The sequence below is a fragment of the Rhinolophus sinicus genome, chromosome 18 (assembly GCF_057876585.1).
Source record: "Rhinolophus sinicus isolate RSI-liver-muscle chromosome 18, RSI-T2T, whole genome shotgun sequence".
Lineage (NCBI taxonomy): Eukaryota > Metazoa > Chordata > Mammalia > Chiroptera > Rhinolophidae > Rhinolophus > Rhinolophus sinicus.
In genome coordinates, this window is record NC_142518.1 from 42,369,414 (window position 1) to 42,389,810 (window position 20,397).

The 20,397-nt window shown below is 37.2% G+C and overlaps 1 protein-coding gene across 9 annotated transcripts in view; it reads left to right on the forward strand.

Moving 5' to 3' along the window:
- KLF8 (KLF transcription factor 8) overlaps positions 1-20,397 on the forward strand; it is a 205,099-nt gene that overhangs the window by 116,757 nt on the left and 67,945 nt on the right. For 7 of the 9 annotated variants that reach the window (XM_074323662.2, XM_074323664.2, XM_074323663.2 and 4 more), the window contains one exon: positions 12,508-12,581. In XM_074323662.2, coding sequence (XP_074179763.1) covers positions 12,508-12,581 — 74 coding nt within the window. Of the gene's footprint in view, positions 1-1,471; positions 1,611-12,507; positions 12,582-20,397 lie in introns of all 9 variants that reach the window. The other 2 variants (XM_074323665.2, XM_074323666.2) reach the window with 1 other exon arrangement.

Consider the following 20,397-nt stretch of genomic DNA (forward strand, 5'->3'; position numbering starts at 1 on the left):
TACATGAAAAAAAACACACACAAGTACCAAACTTATGGACCTTGGTCTTAGGATTTTGTGAATCTGATCTCAAAGGCAAGGGAAGTAAAAGCTGAAATAAATGAATGGGACTATATCAAACTAAAAAGCTGCTGTATAACAAAAGAAACCATCAACAAAACAGAAAGGCAACCAACTGAATTGGAGAAGATATTTGCAAACAACACTTTCAATAAAGGGCGACTATCCAAAATGTATAAAGAACTCATATAACTCAATAAGAAAAAACACAAACCAATTAAAAAATTGGCAGAGGACCTGAACAGAGATTTCTCCTAAGAAGACATACAAATGGCCAACAGATACATGAAAAGATGCTCAACTTCAGTAGCTATTAGGGAAATGCAAATCAAACCGCAATGAGATATCACCTCACGCTTGTTACAATGGCTGTTATCAACAAGACAAGTAACAACAAGTGTTGGAGAGATTGTGGGGAGAAGTGAACTCTTATACACTGCTGGTGGGAATGTAAATTGTACAGCTACTATGGAAAACAGTATGTAGGTTCCTCAAAAAATTAAGAATAGAATTACCATACAACCCAGCAATTTCTCTTCTGGGTATCTACCTGAAAAATGTGAAAATATTTATTCATAAAGACATGTACCCCTATGTTCATTGTAGCATTGTTCACACTGGCCAGACATGGAAACAACTGAAGCATCTTTTGATAGATGATTGGATAAAGAAGATGTGGTACATATATGCAATGGAATAGTACTCAGCCATAAGAAAAGATGAAATACTGCTATTTGTGACAACATGGATGGATCTTGAGCATATCATGCTAAATGAAAAAAGTCAGATGGAAAAGATCAAGAACCATATGATTTCACTCATGTGGAATTTAAAACTGAAAGCAACAAACAAACAAGACACACACATGAACAAAAACCTCATAGACACAACAGTATGGTGGTTAACAGAGGGAAAGGGGGGTCAGAAAGAAGGTAGAAAAAGGTACAGGGGGTCAACTATATGGTGAAGATTTGACTTTGGGTGGTGAACACAATGCAATATACAGATGATGTATTATATTAACAGTATGTACACTTGAAACCTATATAATTTTATTAACCAATGTCACCCCAATAAGTTTAATAAAATTTTTTAAAAAGAAAAAAATAAATTTACTTGTTTGATTGAGGTACAGTACAAGGGGACTTGTTCTAGAAATCTGAGGTTATATTTATGTAATACTTTTAAATCCGTTCTTTCAATAGATCCTCAGAATGATCCTGTGATGTAAGCTAGCAGAAGTTATTTCCACTTTCTGCATTAAGTGATCGGAATTGTCCAAAGTTATTCAACAATTTGATGATTAAATTAGAGCTAAAATTCAGGGCTAGAATTCACTGAACCTCACATCCAGTTGTATTATTGGTTTTAGACTTTTATAATAATTCCCCTTAACTTTCATCTTTTCCAGAATGAAGAATATTAATCTTTAGCACATTTCAAGGGATTTTTCTTTTGTATTCATTTTCTTTTTATGGAAAAGAAGATGGGACTTAGCATCAGCATCTGAGAAGGAAGGAAAGTGGCTGGAAGCACTGGTGGCTATGCAGGTGATTTTGTAGAACACGAACTCATGGGAGAATGGAGATAAATATATAAAAATCATAAGAGAGTTATTGTTATTACAAATGGTTTGGATCTTAAAATGTGACTGTATGTACGTTTATGTACTTTATTTTTGGATTTTCTGACAAAACTAATCCTAAAAACTTATATAGAGATTTTACATTTACATCTCATAAAAATTTTTTTACATGTGTCATTATGATGGTTTTCATGACATCCCTCTGAGGGGACAGGGCTAGGCTGATATATCTCCATTTTGCAGATAAGAAAAGTGAGGCATGGAAAAGTCAAATGGCTTGCCCAAAGTTATACTGCTCTCTTTTGGTGTTTCTTATCACTTTATCGTTTTATCGCATCACACTGTTTCACTACTTCAAGCTTAGTAATAATGCAATGTTCAATTTCATTCTTTCTTTCACTGTCATTCACACATGATATGCCTTGTCTGTCTTCACTTACTTTTGTGGTAATACAACTCGTATGTTCTCTCCTCTTAAATTCACATTCTTTTCAGCATTTAATTTGGCCCCTACCTCCTTTAATCTCATTCCATGAAAGCTGAGGAGGCAAGCTGCAAGTCTTTCCTGTCTTGAATCCACTTCTGAGTACCTGCTCTAGTGGTGGGTCTTATAATTTGGACTAAGTAACTCAGACACACTCCAGATTTTGTGTATTTTGAGACCCTTGAACGGGAAAGTCATAGTGAGCTACCTGCTGAGATGCTGCAAATGGGGTGTTTTAGAGTTTGGATTTTCCAATGGTTCCTATAGAGATATGTATGACCTTGTTTAGAGGAAATGAGAGAAATCTGAGGATTTTTCATTAGGTAGTTTGTTTCTAGCAACCATGTACCCTCCATCATGTGAGCTGCTTCAAGCAGAAGCTGGAGAATCCCCCTGGCACCCAGGTCAAGAAGCACTGTAGCTTCATTATAGCTCTAAACTGCTGAGGTTCAGATGTTATTCTGCCATTTACTCGCTGGGTGATTTGGGGATAAACTACTTCATCTCTCTGTTCTTGTTTCCTTATTTTAAAATTTTGGAAGTAATGTGCCTACTCTTAGAATAATGAGAATTAAATAAGCTAATATAAGTATTTCTTTTGGCGGCTGGTTGGCTCAGTTGTTTAGAGTGCGGTGCTCCTACACACCAAGGTTGCGCATTCGATCCCCACATGGGCCACTGTGAGCTGTGCTTTCCACAACTAGATTGAAACAACTACTTGACTTGGAGCTGATGGGGCCTGGATAAATAAATAAATAAATAAATAAAAAGATACCCAAGGTATGTTTCTACTTCTGAAATGTACCAATTAAAAAAATAATAAGTATTTCTTTTAAAAGGACAGTCCCTGGCACATAGTAAGTACTCAGTGAGTATTGACAATTATTGTTCCTTTATCACCATTCTATTTTTTTTGTTTTGTTTTGTTTTTTTCCAGATTTTATTGGGGAAGGTGAACAGGACTTTATTGGGGAACAGTGTGTACTTCCAGGATTTTTTCCAAGTCAAGTTGTTGTCCTTTCGATTGTAGTTGTGGAGGGTGCCGTTCATCTTCAAGTTGTGTCCTTTCAGTCTTAGTTGTGGAGGGCGCAGCTCAGCCCCAGGTCCAGTTGCCGTTGTTAGTTGCAGGGGGTGCAGCCCATCATTCCTCACTGGAGTCGAACCGGCAACCTTGTGGTTGAGAGGGCACCACTCCAACCAAATGAGCCATCCAGCTCAGTGGCAGCTCAGCTCAAGGTGCCGTGTTCAATCTTAGTTGCAGGGTGCGGAGCCCACCATCCCTTGCTGGAATCCAGGAGTCGAACCGGCAACCTTGTGGTTGAGAGCCCACTGGCCCATGTGGGAATCGAACTGGCAGCCTTCGGAGTTAGGAGCATGGAGCTCCAACTGCCTGAGCCACCGGGCCGGTCCATCACCATTGTGTTGTTAATGTCATGCTGCAGAGTAGCCTCAATTCTGAAGATTTTTCCAGAGGCCCATCCCAAAACTAGTCTCCATCCCCCTGGAAGATATACAGTTAAGCTATCTGAAAATATATGTGTACTCTAGTTGTTCTTTATCTTTTTCTGATATTAAAAATAGATAATAATTTTTAAAAACTACCTATAATCTCAGAACCCTAAAACATTTTTAGTAACCCTAAAACATTGGTTTTCATTTTTCAATAGTTCCAGCATTTCTTATGGGTCAGCTGCTGAAAGTGAATGATATCTGCTCAAGATCTTTCAAAATGACTAGTTTGTTGTCCGTAAACTTGTTTTTCTTTTAGTAGACAGGTTTGTTTGTTTGTTTAGAAAGCAGGTGCTCACCAGATTTGGGATATTAGAAAGTAGTGAGGGAACACTGTAATTTGAGTAAGAGGATAAGAGTTCTAGTTCTGATTCTATCACTTCTAAACTATGTGACCTTGAGCCTCCAAATTCATTATCTGTGAAATGGGAATGGTATGTGAAAGCTGTTGATTTCTCTACTGTAAAGCTATGTAGGTGCACATGAGGGATTATTATTTGTGTTGTCTAAATGCTCTATCTTGTTAAGATACTAAGTACTTTCTTAGGTCTGTGTCAGGGTTCCAAATGCTTGCCTTTCTTTTGAAGTTGTAGGCCTTAGTGACTCTGCTGTGCTTCCTTCCTTAAAGGTTTAACTTAGCACTTCATTACTAGTCATTTTTTCCCTCTCAGAGCTGGCCAAAGGGTGAGATTAGCCAGCCAACTGCTCCTTAAGAGGCACTGTTCACATTCATAAAACAAGCAGATTGTTATGGAAAATGCCAGTTGTGTAACAAAATAAACTTGGGAGCATAATATAATCTTATCAAATTTCTGTGGTCAGGGTCCCTGGATATCTCTCCTGCCTGTGTGATTCACATCTCAATAGCCCAAGACATACCCTAACCCCTTTGGGTATTTCCTCCCCACTTCACTGATGGGTTCTGTGCAGCTGTCTGTTCCAAGCACCTCCAACTCTAGAGAGAAGCAAAAGGCTTATAAAATCCTCTAAAAAAATTAACTGAGCTTTCTTTAAGACCATTCTTATAGGTCCTAATTTCCTTCAGTTTTAAATTTGGCTGACTAAATATTAAAGAAACATTTTTTTAAAGAGAAGGTTATAAACCTTCCTAATAGCTTTTTAAAAATATTCACTCCTACCAACATTTAGTATGTCATCTAAGGTTAACTAATGGCTATTCCAATTGACTGTCCTTTGGGTGAGAAAGCACTAACCAAAAATGGATGAGATATTCCTAATTGTCAACTATCCCCTTATGCCATTTGCCTAAAATATTTGTGATATGGATGGGACAAGAAGTATTTTTCATACTCCTTGATTATTGCTATTAAAATGTTTAATATTATAACATTATTTCTATTCAATAACCTTCCTTATTCCCAAGATCATTCATTCATTGGACATTAGCACATTGTATGGATGAGATACTCTGCCAAAATATAGGGTTACAGAGAAGAACAAGACTAGGTAACTGTTGAGGGGCTCACCTGATGGTGAGGGAAACAGACAGATAATGCCTCTTTGTGCAAGACACTGTTATAAACACATGAACACATATTAACTTGATAAACCCTCACAACAACCTGGCACTATTATTCCCATTTTACAGATGGGGAAACACAGGGAGGTAGAAAAACTTGCCCAAAGTCTTATGGTTATAAAGTTGCTAAGCCAGCATATGACCCTAAGGCACACACTTCAGATCTCACATGTTTTTACCACACTTGGGTAGCAATGTGGAGTATGGACTAGAAAGGGAAGTGACTGAGAGATGATGAAGGGCTATTTAAGAGATATTTCTGCAGTAGAATTTATTGCAGCTGATAACCAGTTGGCTAGAGATGGAGAGAGAGGAGTGAAAGGTGACTGACCCTCTGGTTTTTAGACTGAGACTGGGTTGATGGTGGTACTAAAAATTTAGATTGTAAATATAAGAGGGAGTAGGTTTGAGCCCATTGAGTTTATAAAGGACCTGTTTGATGACTAGGAGATATCCTTCTGTGCCAGAGCTAAAGATACTGGCCATCAACAATAATAATGGTGGTGATGATAATAATAACTAATTATATTGAGAACTTTTCATATGCCAAGAACTGTTTTAAGTACATTTATGTGTATTAATTAATGGAACCCTCACATCAACTCTATTAAATCTACCATTACCCCTCCTCTTAACAAGCTATTGATAAGCTAATAGCTTGTTAAGAGGAGGGGTAATGGTAGATTTAATAGCTAATACTGATAAGCTATTTAGCCCCTATGAACCTTAGCGAAGGTTCATAGGGACTAAATAGCTTATCAAAGTCACTCTGGTTCCTCAACCCTGCTATCTTGCAATCCATATGAATTGATGACCAGATGGGAGATGGCTCTTGTAAGTTGTCCCAGCTAGAAATAATGAAGTGTAATTGAAGGATATCTGAATGGAGAAGAACCGAATTCTCTCCACTCTCCTACAGATTTTTCTGGTAGCAACCAAGCAAGCTCTTTTGGCTTCGTGGTGCCTTCCTCTGGACTATATGAGAGTTATCTGACCTAACATTCTTTTTCTACCATTGCACCTCCTTTTTCACTCCTCCTTGAAATCAGACAATGCTGCCTTCTCTGGCACCTCATACTTCATACTTAATTACACCTCAAACATCTCTCATAATAACCTCTCTAATTTTCTTTCATTCTTTTACATTCCTGTCCAATTCCTATACTTAAGAAAACACATTTCCTTATTCTACTTTTCTGTCTCTCAAAGACCTTCAGAAATGTATTGAACACCTACCATGTGCCAGGCACTGTTCTAAGCCCTTGAAGTACATCACTGGGAAAAAACATCAAAGATGAAAATCTCTGCCTGCAAAGAGCCTACAGTCTAATGGAAATCAGAGTTTTCTGCATCTGACTTCTGTGCTTATTTCTTACTATACTTGTTCCTCCATTAACCCCCACATTTACTCCCAAGAGGCTTCATAGAAGCCTTAGGCCTTTGCAGAGAACAGTTTGAAATCTTTTAATCCTGGATGAAATTGAGGCTTAGAAAGAAAGAGGCTTTGACAAAGCTTGTGGGATGTGATTCCTGGGCATCTAACTCCCAGATCAGTGCCTTCTGCTACATTTGTTGACTCTCCATGTATGGTTGACGCATATCTAAAACTGATAACAACATGCCTACTATAACCTTTGACATATAGTAATTATGCAGTACCTATTTGGTGAATGATGGGTGTATATGTGAGCATTTCTACTCAAATGATTGGATCAAAGAAAAGAAAATCTACGCACTTTGGGATAAAATTGGAGATATATTAGTGTCAAAATTCTCCAAACTCTTTGATAGTGGCCCCGAAGTTTTCTCATAATCCCAATAGATGATACTTTTGTGTTGTTGCCATTTAAGTAGAACATGTTTCCATAATTCCTGACTTTCAATAAATAAAGGAATTGATTTTAGGTTTATCTTTTACTTTTTTATGGCTATGTTATAATATTATATTCTTGCTAATTGTACATTTGTTATATGTTAACTGCATTAGGTTTCTCTTAGAATATGCAACTATTTAAATTTTTTAAAGATTTTTATTAAAATATAGCTAATGTACAATATTACATTAGTTTCAGGTGTTCCATGAACTATTAAACATTTATATGCGTAAAGAATTGATCACCATGATAAGTCCAGTAACCATCTGATGCCGTACCACACTATTGCAGTATTATTGACTATATTCCCTATGTTGTACATTACATCCCCATGACTTATTTCTTTTATACCTAGATATTTGAACCTCTTATTCCTGTACACCTTTTCTCCCATTTTTAGTTTTTAATTACAGTTGACATTCAGTATTATTTTGTCTTTTTTTAAAAAAAATTTTTTTTAAATTTTATTTTATTAAATTTATTGGGGTGACAATTGTTGGTAAAATTACATAGATTTCAGGTGTACAATTCTGTATTACATCATCTATAAATCCCATTGTGTGTTCATCACCCAGAGTCAGTTCTCCTTCCATCACCATATATTCGATCCCCCTTACCCTCATCTCCCACCCCCCACCCTCCTTTATTTGAGATGTACAGCATTGTGGTTAGACATTTATATAATTTAAGAAGTGATCCCCCTTAGTCTAGTACACACCTGGAACGATACATAGTTATTACCATATTGTTGACTATATTCTTTATGCTTTACTTTACATCCCCATGACTATATTGCAATAACCAATTGTACTTTTTTTCTTTTCTTTTAAAAATTAGTTTCAGGTGTACAAAACAATATAAGGATTAGACATTTTCACCACTCACAAAGTGATAACCTCACCAAGTCTACTACCATCTCACTTCGTACATTACTATGACAATATCATTGACTATATTCCCTATGCTGTACTTTACATCGTGTGACATATATATATATATATGTATATATGTATGTGTGTGTGTATATATATATATATATATATATATATATATATATATATATCCGAAGAAAGTATATATATATATATACATATATATACACATATATATGTATATATATCCGAAGAAAGTATACACATTTTAAGAAAGGAAAAAAAGTATTAAAATTGTAATACTCAATATATAGCAATAACAAAAGATGAATACAAGTCATGTTTGACTTCTACAATTACAAGAGTTGCTCAAAGTAGTTACCATCAGGTTAATTTTAATACAGTTTTTTCCTTTCTTAAAATGTGTATACATTTTTTGGCACCCTGTGTGTGTGTGTGTGTGTGTGTGTGTGTGTGTATAAAATAGTTGACATTCAATATTATTTTATATTAGTTTCAGGCATACAGCACAGTGGTTAGGCATTTATATAATCTCTGAAGTGATCCCCCCAACAAGTCCAGTATCCATCTGACACCCTACGTAATCTTCACAACATTACTGATTATATTCCCCATACTGTATTTGACATCCTTGTGACTATTTTGTCACTACCCAATTTGTACTTCCTAATCCCTTCACCTTGCTCACCCATCCCTCAAACCACCTCGAATCTAGCAACCATCAGTTTGTTCTCTGTATCTATCAGTTTACTTCTATTTTGTTTGCTCATTTATTTTGTTCTTCGGATTCCACATATAAGTGAGATATTATGGTATTTGTCTTTCTCGGTCTGACCTATTTCACTTAGCATAATCTCCTCTAGGTGGATCCATGTTATAAGTGGTAAGATTTCATTCTTCTTTTTTTTCCCATTATACATTTTAACCCATTGCTTAATTTGACATTGACAACAGCTCTTTGAGGATAGTAAATGAAGTATTATTTCACCATGCTATAAAGGTCCGGGAAGGTAGGAACATTAAGGGACTCATCCAGGTTACACAGCAAATAATAGAACCAGAGCTAATCTAATTTCAGATTCCCAGTGCAGTATCCGTTTTACTACATCTCATCATGGATACCAACTGTGAGGGCTTAAGCTGCCATGCTTATTGAAGAATAAAAGTATGTTCTCTCCTTTTATTCCAGAACATGTTTATTTGTTTTGTTTTATTGTGTATGTGTATGTATGTGTTTTTTGTTTTTTGTTTTTTTATTTCATTTTTTTATGGCAGAGAAATACTCCATTGTATAAATTTACCACAGTTTCTTAATCCAATCATCTATTGACGGGGATTTTGGTTGTTTCCATATCTTGGCTATTGTGAATAGTGCTGCAGGAAACATAGGGGTGCATACATTTTTTCCAATTAATGTTTTGGGTTTCTTTGGATAAATACCTAGGAGTGGAATTGCTGGTCATAAGGAAGTTCTGTTTTTAATTTTTTGTGGAACCTCCATTCTGCTTTCCATAGACAGCAATTTGCAATCCCACCCAGTGCATGAGGATTCCTTTTTCTCCACATCCTCACCAGTACTTGTTGTTTGTTGATTTACTGATGATAGCCATTCTGACAGATGTGAGGTGATGTTTCATTATGGTTTTTATGTGCATTTCTCTGATCATTAGTGAAATTGAGCATCTTTTCATATGTTTATTGGCTATCTGCATATCTTCTCTGGAGAAATGTATATTCAGATCCTTTGCCCATTTTTTTAATTGCATTGTTTGTTTTTCAGTGTTTAGTTGTATGAGATCTTTATAAGTTTTGGATATTAACCCCTTATCAGATGTATCATTGGCATATATCTTCTCCCATTCAGTAGGATTTATTTTTTGTTGTTGTTGATGGTTTCCTTTGCTGTGAAAAAATTTTAGTTTGATGTAGTCCCATTTGTTTATGTTTTCTCTTGTTTCCCTTGCCCAGGGAAATATCTGTTTTCCCAAAAATAAGACCTAGTGGACAATCAGCTCTAATGTGTCTTTTGGAGCAAAAATTAATATAAGACCTGTTCTTATTTTACTATAATATAAGACCAGGTATAATATAATATAATATAATATAATATAATATAATATAATATAATATAATATAATATAATACTGGATGTTATATTAATTTTTGCTCCAAAAGGCGCATTAAAGCTGATTGTCCAGCTAGGTCTCATTTTTGGGGAAACATGGTATATCAGTTAAAATATTACTAAGAGTAATGTCTGAGAGTTTAATTCTTTTATTTTCTTCCAGGAGTTATGGTTCCAGATCTTTCATTTAATCCATTTGGAATTTATTCTTCACATGGCATAAGAACATGGCCCTGTTTCATTTTTTTGCACATATCTCTTCAGTTTTCCCAGCACCATTTACTAAACAGACTGTTTTCACTCCAATGCAAATTCTTCCTTCCTTTTTCATAGACTAAATGACTATATAGGCGTGGATTTATTTCTGGTCTCTCCATTCTGTTCGATTGGTCTATGTGTATGTTTTTATGCCAATACCATGCTGTTTTGATTACTATAGCTTTGTAGTATAATTTGATATCAGGTTGCATGATACCTCCAGCTTTGTTCTTATTTCTCAGGATTTCTGTGGCTATTTGGGGACTTCTATGGTTCAATATAAATGTTAGGATTATTTGCTCTAGTTTTTTGCAAAATGTCATTGGTATTTTAATAGGGATTGCGTTGAAGCTATATATTGTTTAGCATGGACACTTTAACTATATGAGGTCTGACAATTAAGTTCGCAAACTTGTTGCAATGATGTTGCTAACCTTTTTTGATGTCAGAGGGATTATTCATTAGGAATTTGTGCCAACTGAACAAACAGTTAACCAAGTTAACTACTTGGATGTGCTGAAAAGGCTGCATAAAAAAGTTAGACGACCTGAACTTTTTGTGAACAATTCATAGCTCTTGCATCATGACAATGTACCAGCTCACACGGCACTATCTGTGAGGGAGTTTTTAGCCAGTAAACAAATAATTTTATTGGAACACCATCCCTACTTACCTGATCTGGCCCCCAATGACTTCTTTCCTTACCCAGAGATAAAGGAAATATTGAAAGGAAGACATTTGGATGACATTTGGGACATCAAGGGTAATATGCCGACAGCTCTGATGGCCATTCCAGAAAAAGAATTCCAAAATTGCTTTGAAGTTTGGGCTAGGCTATGGCGTGGGTGCATAGCTTCCCAAGGGGAGTACTTTGTAGGTGACTATATTGATATTCAACAGTGAAGTATGTAGCACTTTTTCCAGGATGAGTTCGTGAATTAATTGTCTGACCTTATGTGCCCCTATGTACATTGCAACAGTAGTCACAGTCGCCAAGACATGGGAACAAGCAGTGTCCTTTGGTAGTGACTGGATAAAGAAGATGTAGTACATATATACAATGTGGTACATATATACAGAGGGTGCCAAAAATGTATACACATTTTAAGAAAAAAAATTATATTAAAATTTTAATACTCAATATATACTGATAACAAAAGATGAATACAAATCACATTTGACTTCACTTCTGCAATTACAAGAGGTGTTTCCAGTGGTTACCATCAGCATCCAGACCCTTCTGATTATGGTGAACTACTGCTTGAGCAATGTTGACCAAAGTGTCCACTTGTATACATTTTTTTGGCACCCCAGTACAATGGAATATTACTCAGCCATAAGAAAATATGAAACACTGCTTTTGCAGCAACACGGATGGATCTTCTGATCATTCTAAGTGAAATAAGCTAGACAGAAAAAGTTGAGAATTATACAACTTCACTCATTCTCGTATGTGGGATATAAAACTGAAAGCAACAAACGAATAAGGCAAACAAACAAAGAAACAACCACTGATAGACAGAGACAGCAGTTTTGTGGTTACCGTAGGGTAAGGGGGAAGTGGGTTGGTAGAGAGGGAAAAGGGTGTCAAATATATGGCGATAGAAGAGGAACTGATTCTGGGTTGTGAACACAGAATGCAATATATGCATTATGTATTATAGAAATGTATACTTGAAACCTATGTAATTTTACTAACCAATATCACCCCAAGAAATTTAATTTTTTTTTAAAAGGATGTAGAGAGATAAAACACTACTTTAGAGAGAATTGTTGCTAATGTGTAAACAAGTTCATTACGGTAAATATTCATACAGGAGTATGGAACACTTTAGAATGAGAACTAGGCCAGGAAGGGGCACATTCTGGAAACGATACAGCTATGCTCGTATTCCTATGGATGTTTCGTAGATTGGAGAATTTGGAAGAAACAGATTCACATATATACAGACTTTGAGGAAAGGGGACAGCTTATACCTTTGAGGAAAAGTCAGGGCCATCTTGATTAATAGAATATATAAATTAGAATGTTGTCCAAATAGTGACTTCTCAGTATCTAGTAAGTCCTGAAAAATAATGTTCATAGAACACAAACAGGTGTAACCAAGGGTAAATGGCATACAGTATGCACTGGGTTAGATAATATTTTAAAATTGTCTTTGTCTTGTCTCTTTTCCAGATATGGATCAATTTATAAACAACTTGCAGGTCCAACTTAATTCAGAAAGTGGCTCGATGCCTGTATTGAAACAGGTCAGTTGTCGAGAAAATAAGATACTAATATTCTGCCATAATAGTGCTGAGTACCTCATAATGATTTTAGAGCTGAAGGTCATTTTTCTTTCTAACAACATGATGGTTGCCTGATGGAAAGGGTTGGTTGGGAGGGTGGGTGAAATAGGTGAAGGATTTCAGATATACAAATTGATAGTTACAAAATAGTCATGGGAATGTAAACTACAGCATAGAGACTATAGTCTAACCACTGTGCTGTACATCTGAAACTAACATAAAATCCTACTGAATGTAAATTGTAACTGAGAAAAATAAATAAATAATTCTTTAAAAAGAACTACCAATTGGTTGTTACAAAATAATCATGGGGATGTAGGGTATATCATAAATAATATAATCAATAATATTGTAATAGCTTTGTATAGTTTCAGATGGGCACTAAATTTATCTGGGTGATAGATGGGAGGGGGTTTCGGGAGCAGGATAAAAATGTGAAGGGATTAAGAAATACAAATTGGTAGCTACAAAATAGCCATGGGGATGTAAAGTAAAGCATAGGGAATATAGTCAATAATATGGTAATAACTATGCATAGTTCCAGGTGGGTACTGTACTAGTCAGGGGGATCACTTCTTAAGTTATATAAATGACTGGGGGCGGCAGGATGGCTCAATTGGTTAGAGCGTGAGCTCTTAATAATAAGGTTGCCGGTTCAATTCCCACATAGGGATTGTGGGCTGTGCTCCCTGAAACTAAGATTGAAAACAGCGACTGGGCTTGGAGCTAATCTGCGCCCTCTACAATTAGATTGAAGGACAATGACTTGGAGCTGATGGGCCCTAGAGAAACACACTGTTCCCCAATATTCACCAATAAAAAAGTATTATATAAATGTCTAACCACTATGCTATTATGCTGTACACCTCAAATTAAGATAATAGTGAATGTCAAAAAATAAAATAAAAAGAGGGAAATTCTTATTCCTACAGGCCTACTTCTAGGACAAGAAAAATCTCTAATAAACAATTTAACCTTACATCTAGAGAAACTGGAAAAAGAAGAACAAACAAAGCCAAAAGTGAGTAGAAGGAAGGAAATAATAAAGATCAGAGCGGAAATTAACAAAACAAACATTAAAAAACAAAAGCAATAGAAATGATCAATGAAACAGGGCTGGTTCTTCTAAAGGATAAACAGAATTGATGAGCCTTTAGCCAAACTAATCAAGAAAAAAAATTGAGCAAATAAATAAAAACAAATGAAAGAGGAGAATTTACGACGGACACCACAGAAATACAAAGGATTATAATAAAATACTATGAACAACAAGTTACATGCCGATAAATTGAACAACCTGGAAGAAATGGATAAAATCCTAGAAATATACTATGTACCGAGACTAAATCTGGAAGAAACAGAAAATCTGAACAGATCAATAACTAGTAACAAAATCAATCAGTAATAAAAAAAACTCCCAAAAAAACAAAAGTCCTGGACCAGATTGCATTACAGGTGAATTCTCCCAAACATTCAAAGAAGAATTAATACCTGTGTTTCTCTAACTTTTCACAAAGTAGAGGGAAAGTTCCCAAGCCCATTTTTTTTTGTAGCCAGCATTACCCAAAACCAGACCAAGACACTGCAAAAAAAAACCTACAGGCTAATATCCTTGATGAACATAAATGAAAAAAATGTTCAATAAAATATTAGAAAACCTAATTCAGCAATACATTAAAAAGATCATACACCATGATCAAGTGAGATTTATTCCTGTGATGTGAGGTTGGTTCAATATCCACAAATCAATTAACTTGATACACCACATAAACAAATGAAGGGCAACATCATATGATCATATCAATAGATGCAGAAAAAGAATTTGACAAAATCCAACATCCATTTATCATAAAAATTCTGAGCAAAGTGGGGATAGCGGCAACATACTCCAGCATAATAAAGGGCATGTATGACAGACCCACAGCTAACATCATACTCAATGGTGAAAAGCTGAAAGCTTTTTCTTTCAAATCAGGAACACAACAGTGATGTCCACTTTCATAGCTTTTATTCAACACAATACTGGAAATCCTAGACACAGCAATCAGACAAGAAAAAGAAATAAAACCCATCCAAATTGGAAAGGAAGAAGTAAAACTGTCATTATTTGCAGATGACATAACACCACATGTAGAGAACCATCAAAATTCCACCAAAAAAGTATTAGAACTAATAAATGAATTTGGTAATGTAGCAGGATACAAAATTAATATTCATAAATCAGTTGCATTTTTCAATATTATATTAATTTCAGGTGTACAGGAGAGTGATTAGATATTTATATAATTTAATAAATGATAACCCTCGCTAGTCTAGTACTCAACTGGCACTATACATAGTTATTACCCTATTATTGGCTATATTCCCTGTGCTTTACATTCCAATGACTGTTTTGTAACTAACAATTGGTACTTCTTAATCTTTCACCTTTTCCATCCTGCCTCCCAAACCGCTCCCATCTATCACCCCAACAAATATATTAATAGTTCTAATATGACACCATACGTAGTTATTACAATATTGACTATATTCCTTTTGCTATACCATATATCCCCATGATTAATGTGTAACAGCCAATTTGTACTTCTTAATCCCTTCCCCTTTCTTATTCACCCCTAATCCCCCTCACATCTGGCAACCACCAGTATGGTCTCTGTATCTATGAGTTTGTTTCTGTTTTGTTTGTTTATTTTGTTCTTTAGAGTCCACATATAAGCGAACTCACATGCATCTGTCTTTCTTTGTGTGACATACTCCACTCAGCACAATACCCTACAGGTACATCCATGACACCACAGATGGCAAGAACCCATTCCCTTCCATGGCCAAGCCATATTCCAATATTCCAATGTATATATGTGCCACCTATTCTTAATTCATTCTTTCATCGACAGGCTGCCTCCACATCTTGGACATTGTAAACAATGCTTCAATGAACATGTGATGCACATGTCCCATCAAAGTAGAATTTGGGTTTCTTCAGATAAATACCTTGAAGTGGGACTACTGGGTCCTTTGTCTCTTATTATAGCTTTTGTTTTAAAGTCACTTTGTCTTGTATAAGTATTGCTGCCCAGCTTTTTTTGTTTTTGGTTATTTCATTTCTATTTTCATGAAATATCTTTTTCCATTCCTTTACTTTCAGTCTGTGTGTGTCTTTCAATCTGGAGTCTCCTGTAGGCAGCATATATAAGGGTTTTCTTATCCATTCAGCCCACCTATGTCTTCTGAACAGAGCATTTAGTCCATTTACATTGAATGTAATTGTTAATAGATATGTAGCTATTTTCATTTTGTTATTCATAATTTTGATATATATATATTTTTTCCATTTTAAAGAAGCCTCTCTGACATTCCTTATAATACTCATTTGGTGATGATGAACTCCCTTAGCTTTTTCTTATCTTGGAAGCTCTTTATCTGTCCTTCAATTCTAAATGATAGCTTTGTTGGCTATAGTAATGTTGATTGTAGGTCCTTGCTTTTTCATTATGTTGAATATTTTGTGCCAATCCCTTCTGGCCTGCAGTCTCTGTTGAGAAATCATCTGACAATTTTATGGGAGCTCCTTTATAAGTTATTGTTGCCTTTCTCTTGCTGCTTTTAAGATTCTCTCTTTGTCTTTAACCTTTGCCATTCTGATTATAATGTATCTTTGTGTGGGCCTGTTTGGGTTCATCTTGTTTGGGATTCTCTGCATTTCCTGGACTTGTATATCTATTTCCGTCGCCAGGTTAGGAAAGTTTTTTGTAATTATTTCTTCAAATAGGTTCTCAATCCCTTGCTTTCCTGCTTCTTCTGGTACCCCTATAATACAGATGTTGTTAGGCTTGATATTGTCCCTGAGTTCTCTTAAACGATCCTCATTTTTTGGATTCTTTTTTCTTTTTGCTGTTCTGATTGGGTGTTTTCTGCTACTTTGTCTTCCAAATCGCTGATTTGATCCTTTGCTTCATCTGGTCTGCTGGTGACTTTTTCAAGAGCATTCTTCATTTCAGTTACTGTATTCTTCACTTCTGACAGGTGTTTTTTTTTTGGTTTCTATATATTTTTTATGCTTGTTATCTCTCTGTTGAAGTTCTCACTAACTTCCTTGAAAATCATTGTTTTGGACTTGGTAGCTGGTAGTTCTTTTTCTGGAGTGTTCTCCTATTCTTTCATTTGGGAAGTATTTCTTTGTTTCCTCATTTTGGCTGCATCTCTGTTTCTATGTATTAAGTAGATCTGATATGGCTCATAGTCTTGGCCAGGTGTCCTTATGTAGTAGCTGCCCTGGTACTGTCTCCCTGGTCGCCTGTTCTGGGTGCTCCAGGAGTATCCATTCTGTGGGTTGTGAGTGCCTTCCTGTTATAGTTGAACCTTGATTGCTATTGGAACATCTGTGGGTGAGAATGACCCTCAGGCTGATTGGCTATTGAGTTTGGCCACACCCACAGCTTATAGGTTGCTCTGCAACCGCCTTACCCAACCAAGTGGGATTTACCCGATCAGACTCTGGTGTCTGTTTAGACTGCTCTTTGTGTGTGCTGGGTTAAATGGATAGTGCTCTGCTATGGTCTGAAGCCAATCTCCAAGTATGTTAGTTCTGAGGCCTCTTGGAATGGGCTTTGATGCAAGCCCAGGTCACCCACTGCCTGTGACAAGGTGGGGACTACATAGTAGGAACTCCAAAGTAATTTGTGGTTGTTTACTGCATGTCCTAAAGTTTTAGGCACATGGGAGAGGCCACACTGTGAACCGAGGATGGCTGCCACCATACCAGACCTGGGGTAGCTCCACAATAAGCCAGGACACTCCAAGGATGGCTGCCACCTGCTGGCACCGTTAAAGTTCAGCCACTGAGAAAGCCTCATATGTTAACGAGTTGAATGATGCATGGTTTCACGGATTCACTTGAGTAGGAAGAGTTGTGGTCACCCGATTAATGCAGACTCTGGTTTGGTGCCAGTACTGAGCCTGGAGCTACTCACCAAAAGTCTCAGAGCACATTGAGCCAGTTGACACCTGCCTGGTGCCTGTGGACACCAATAGTTTTCCAGTAAATAGTGCAATGTGTGCAGGGTTGGCTGCTCATGGAGAAAGTGCCTTTGGTGTTGGGTGAATTGGGTAGGGTGGGATCTCAGGGTGTCAGCAGGGTGAAGCAGCAGAGCTCACCAAGCCAATTAGATTCAGTTTTGGCCTGTGAGGGAGAGGTCAACAGAGGAAATATGGTGCCTGACTGCCAGCTCTTCGGGAGGAAGACTCCACACAGGTAAAATGGTGGCTGTCCTGCAGCCCTCATTCCAAAGCTACAAACCTCACTCTGCTCCCTGTGTGACACCTTCGAAGTTACTGTCTCTCCCCTGGAGCACAAAGTGAGTGGCTAAATGTGAGAGAGTCTGTGCACAGGCTGATTCAGAGGACGTCTGGGTTTCCTGCAGCCTTCTGTTTCAGCTGGATGGTTGGAATCCCCACTAGTTTTCACAGCCAGATGTTCTGGAAGCTCCTCTTTCGGGCCCCAGTACTCTGGTCTAGGGAGGTTGATCTGGGGTTGGGTCCCTCGCTCCTTTGGGGATAACCACCTGAGATATTCCTCCTGATTCTCAACTGCCACACAGGTTTGGGGCCAGCCTGTTTTGCATCTCCACACCTCTTCCCAGTCTTGATGTGGCTTCTTCTTTATATCCTTAGTTATAAAACTTCTGTTCAGCCAGACTTCAGATGGTTCTCTAGGTTGATAGTTCTATAATTTAGTTGTTATTTTAATGTGTTCATGAAAGAAGTCATACACACTATTTATCTACTCCACCATCTTGGATCTCTCTCAGTTGCATTTTTATATACCAACATTTAACTATTAAAAAAAGAAATTAAGAAAACAACCCCATTTATAATTTCATCAATAAGAATAGGGGTGGCCAGTTAGCTCAGTGGGTTATACTGTGGTGCTAATAACACCAGGGTTGTTGGTTCAATCCCTGCATGGACCACTGTGAGCTACACCCTCCTTAAATAATAATAATAATAATAATAATAATAATAATAATAATGATGAAAATAAAATACCCCAGGATAAATTTCACCAAGGAAATGAAGGACCTGTACTTGGAAAACTGTAAGAGAAGAAAAAAACTAAAGAAGACACAAATAAATGCAAGGATATACCATGCATTTGGATAGGAAAAAATATCATTGTTAAAATGTCCATGCTGTCCAAAACAATCTACAGATTCAATGCAATGCCTATGTAAATAATAATAGAATTTCTCACAGAAGTAGAACAAATAATGCTAAAATTTTTATGGAATGAGAAAAGATTTTCAAAAGCCACAGCAATCTTGAGAAAGAACAAAGTTTGACATATCACGCTACCTGATATCAAAACATACTGCAAGGTTATAGTAATCAAAACAGCATGATACTGGCATAACAACTCATATAGATCACTGTAACAGAGTAGAGAGCTCAGAAATAAACTGACACCTATATGGTCAATTAATCTACGACAAAGAAAACAGCAATGACAATGGGAGATGACATCATAAAAATGGCAGCATGAGGTGAGCCTCTTGAAATCTCCACTGGAATTTAAAACAAATTGAAGAGCTATAAATCCACAAAAGACTTCATGCGCAGCAGACAGGCAAGACTAAGAGGTGCACTACTGAAATCATCTAAAGGTGGGCAAATTACATGAGCAGAGGAGGAGGAAGGGAGAAGTGTGGTCATGGGGATACACGGGTGCAGGACGCAGACCTAGCTCAGTGCTCCAAGCTTGCTGCATTCCAGAACTACCGCATCTGCAGGAGAGTGAAGAACTTGGACTGCTAAGGCTCTGCTTATGGCCCACAGGGTGAGGGACAGCTTATAACACAGCCAAATCAAAACCTCATGGCAGAGACCACAGAGCAAAGACTGAGGGAAGAAGGCAGAAAATGGTGGTTTAAGCCCTCACTGTTGAGCAGAGAACAGAAGCCTTAGGCACTGAGCCTAGCCTCCCTCTCCCTACCCTCCCAGAGCTCAGCCCACCCCCACCGGCCCAGTGCTAGAGCGGAACTGCAGCAATTTCAGATGAAAAGAACAGAATATTTGCAGTTCTGAGAACTGTGGTCTGCAGACACGGACTCGCAGCCCAACTACTTCTGGCAAAGGGGAGGGAGCTATGGAAGCAGGACTGGCTGTGGTGGTGGTCGCTGCCATTGCTCTGGGCCACCTCTCACAACTCACCCTGCTCCTGGCCCCACCTATCTGGGTGGATCCCTGCAGGAGTAAACAAAGCTGCTGAAACACACGGGTTCTGAATCTGGAGCATGAAGAGCTTTGGAACTTCAGAATGTCCCACAGAGGCAGCGCCCTATGATCCACACGAACTATTCACAGAGAAGAAGCCTGCCTTCCAGGGAATCCCCACATTGTGTGAGAAGCCGGAATAGTGCAGAGAAAAAGTAACACTACAGTGTGAGAGAATAAAAGACTGCAGTCGGAGAGAAAATAAAACATTCTACCAACACCTACTGGAAAACAAAAGAAAGACCTCTTCCTATCAAACTGTTGCCGAATTCACTCCTGTATATGTCTAGGAAGAGAAGTAATAATCATTACTAGCCACGAATAACGAAGGTAACAAGATAGCTCAGAAAGAAAATGAAAAGTATACAGAAAATGAACTTAGAGACATGGAAATATGTGACTTAAATGACAGAGAATTCAACTGCAGTTCTTAAGAATCTCAACGAGGTGCAAGAAAACACAGACAGGCAGTTTAATGAATTCAGAAACAGAATCAAAGAACAAAATG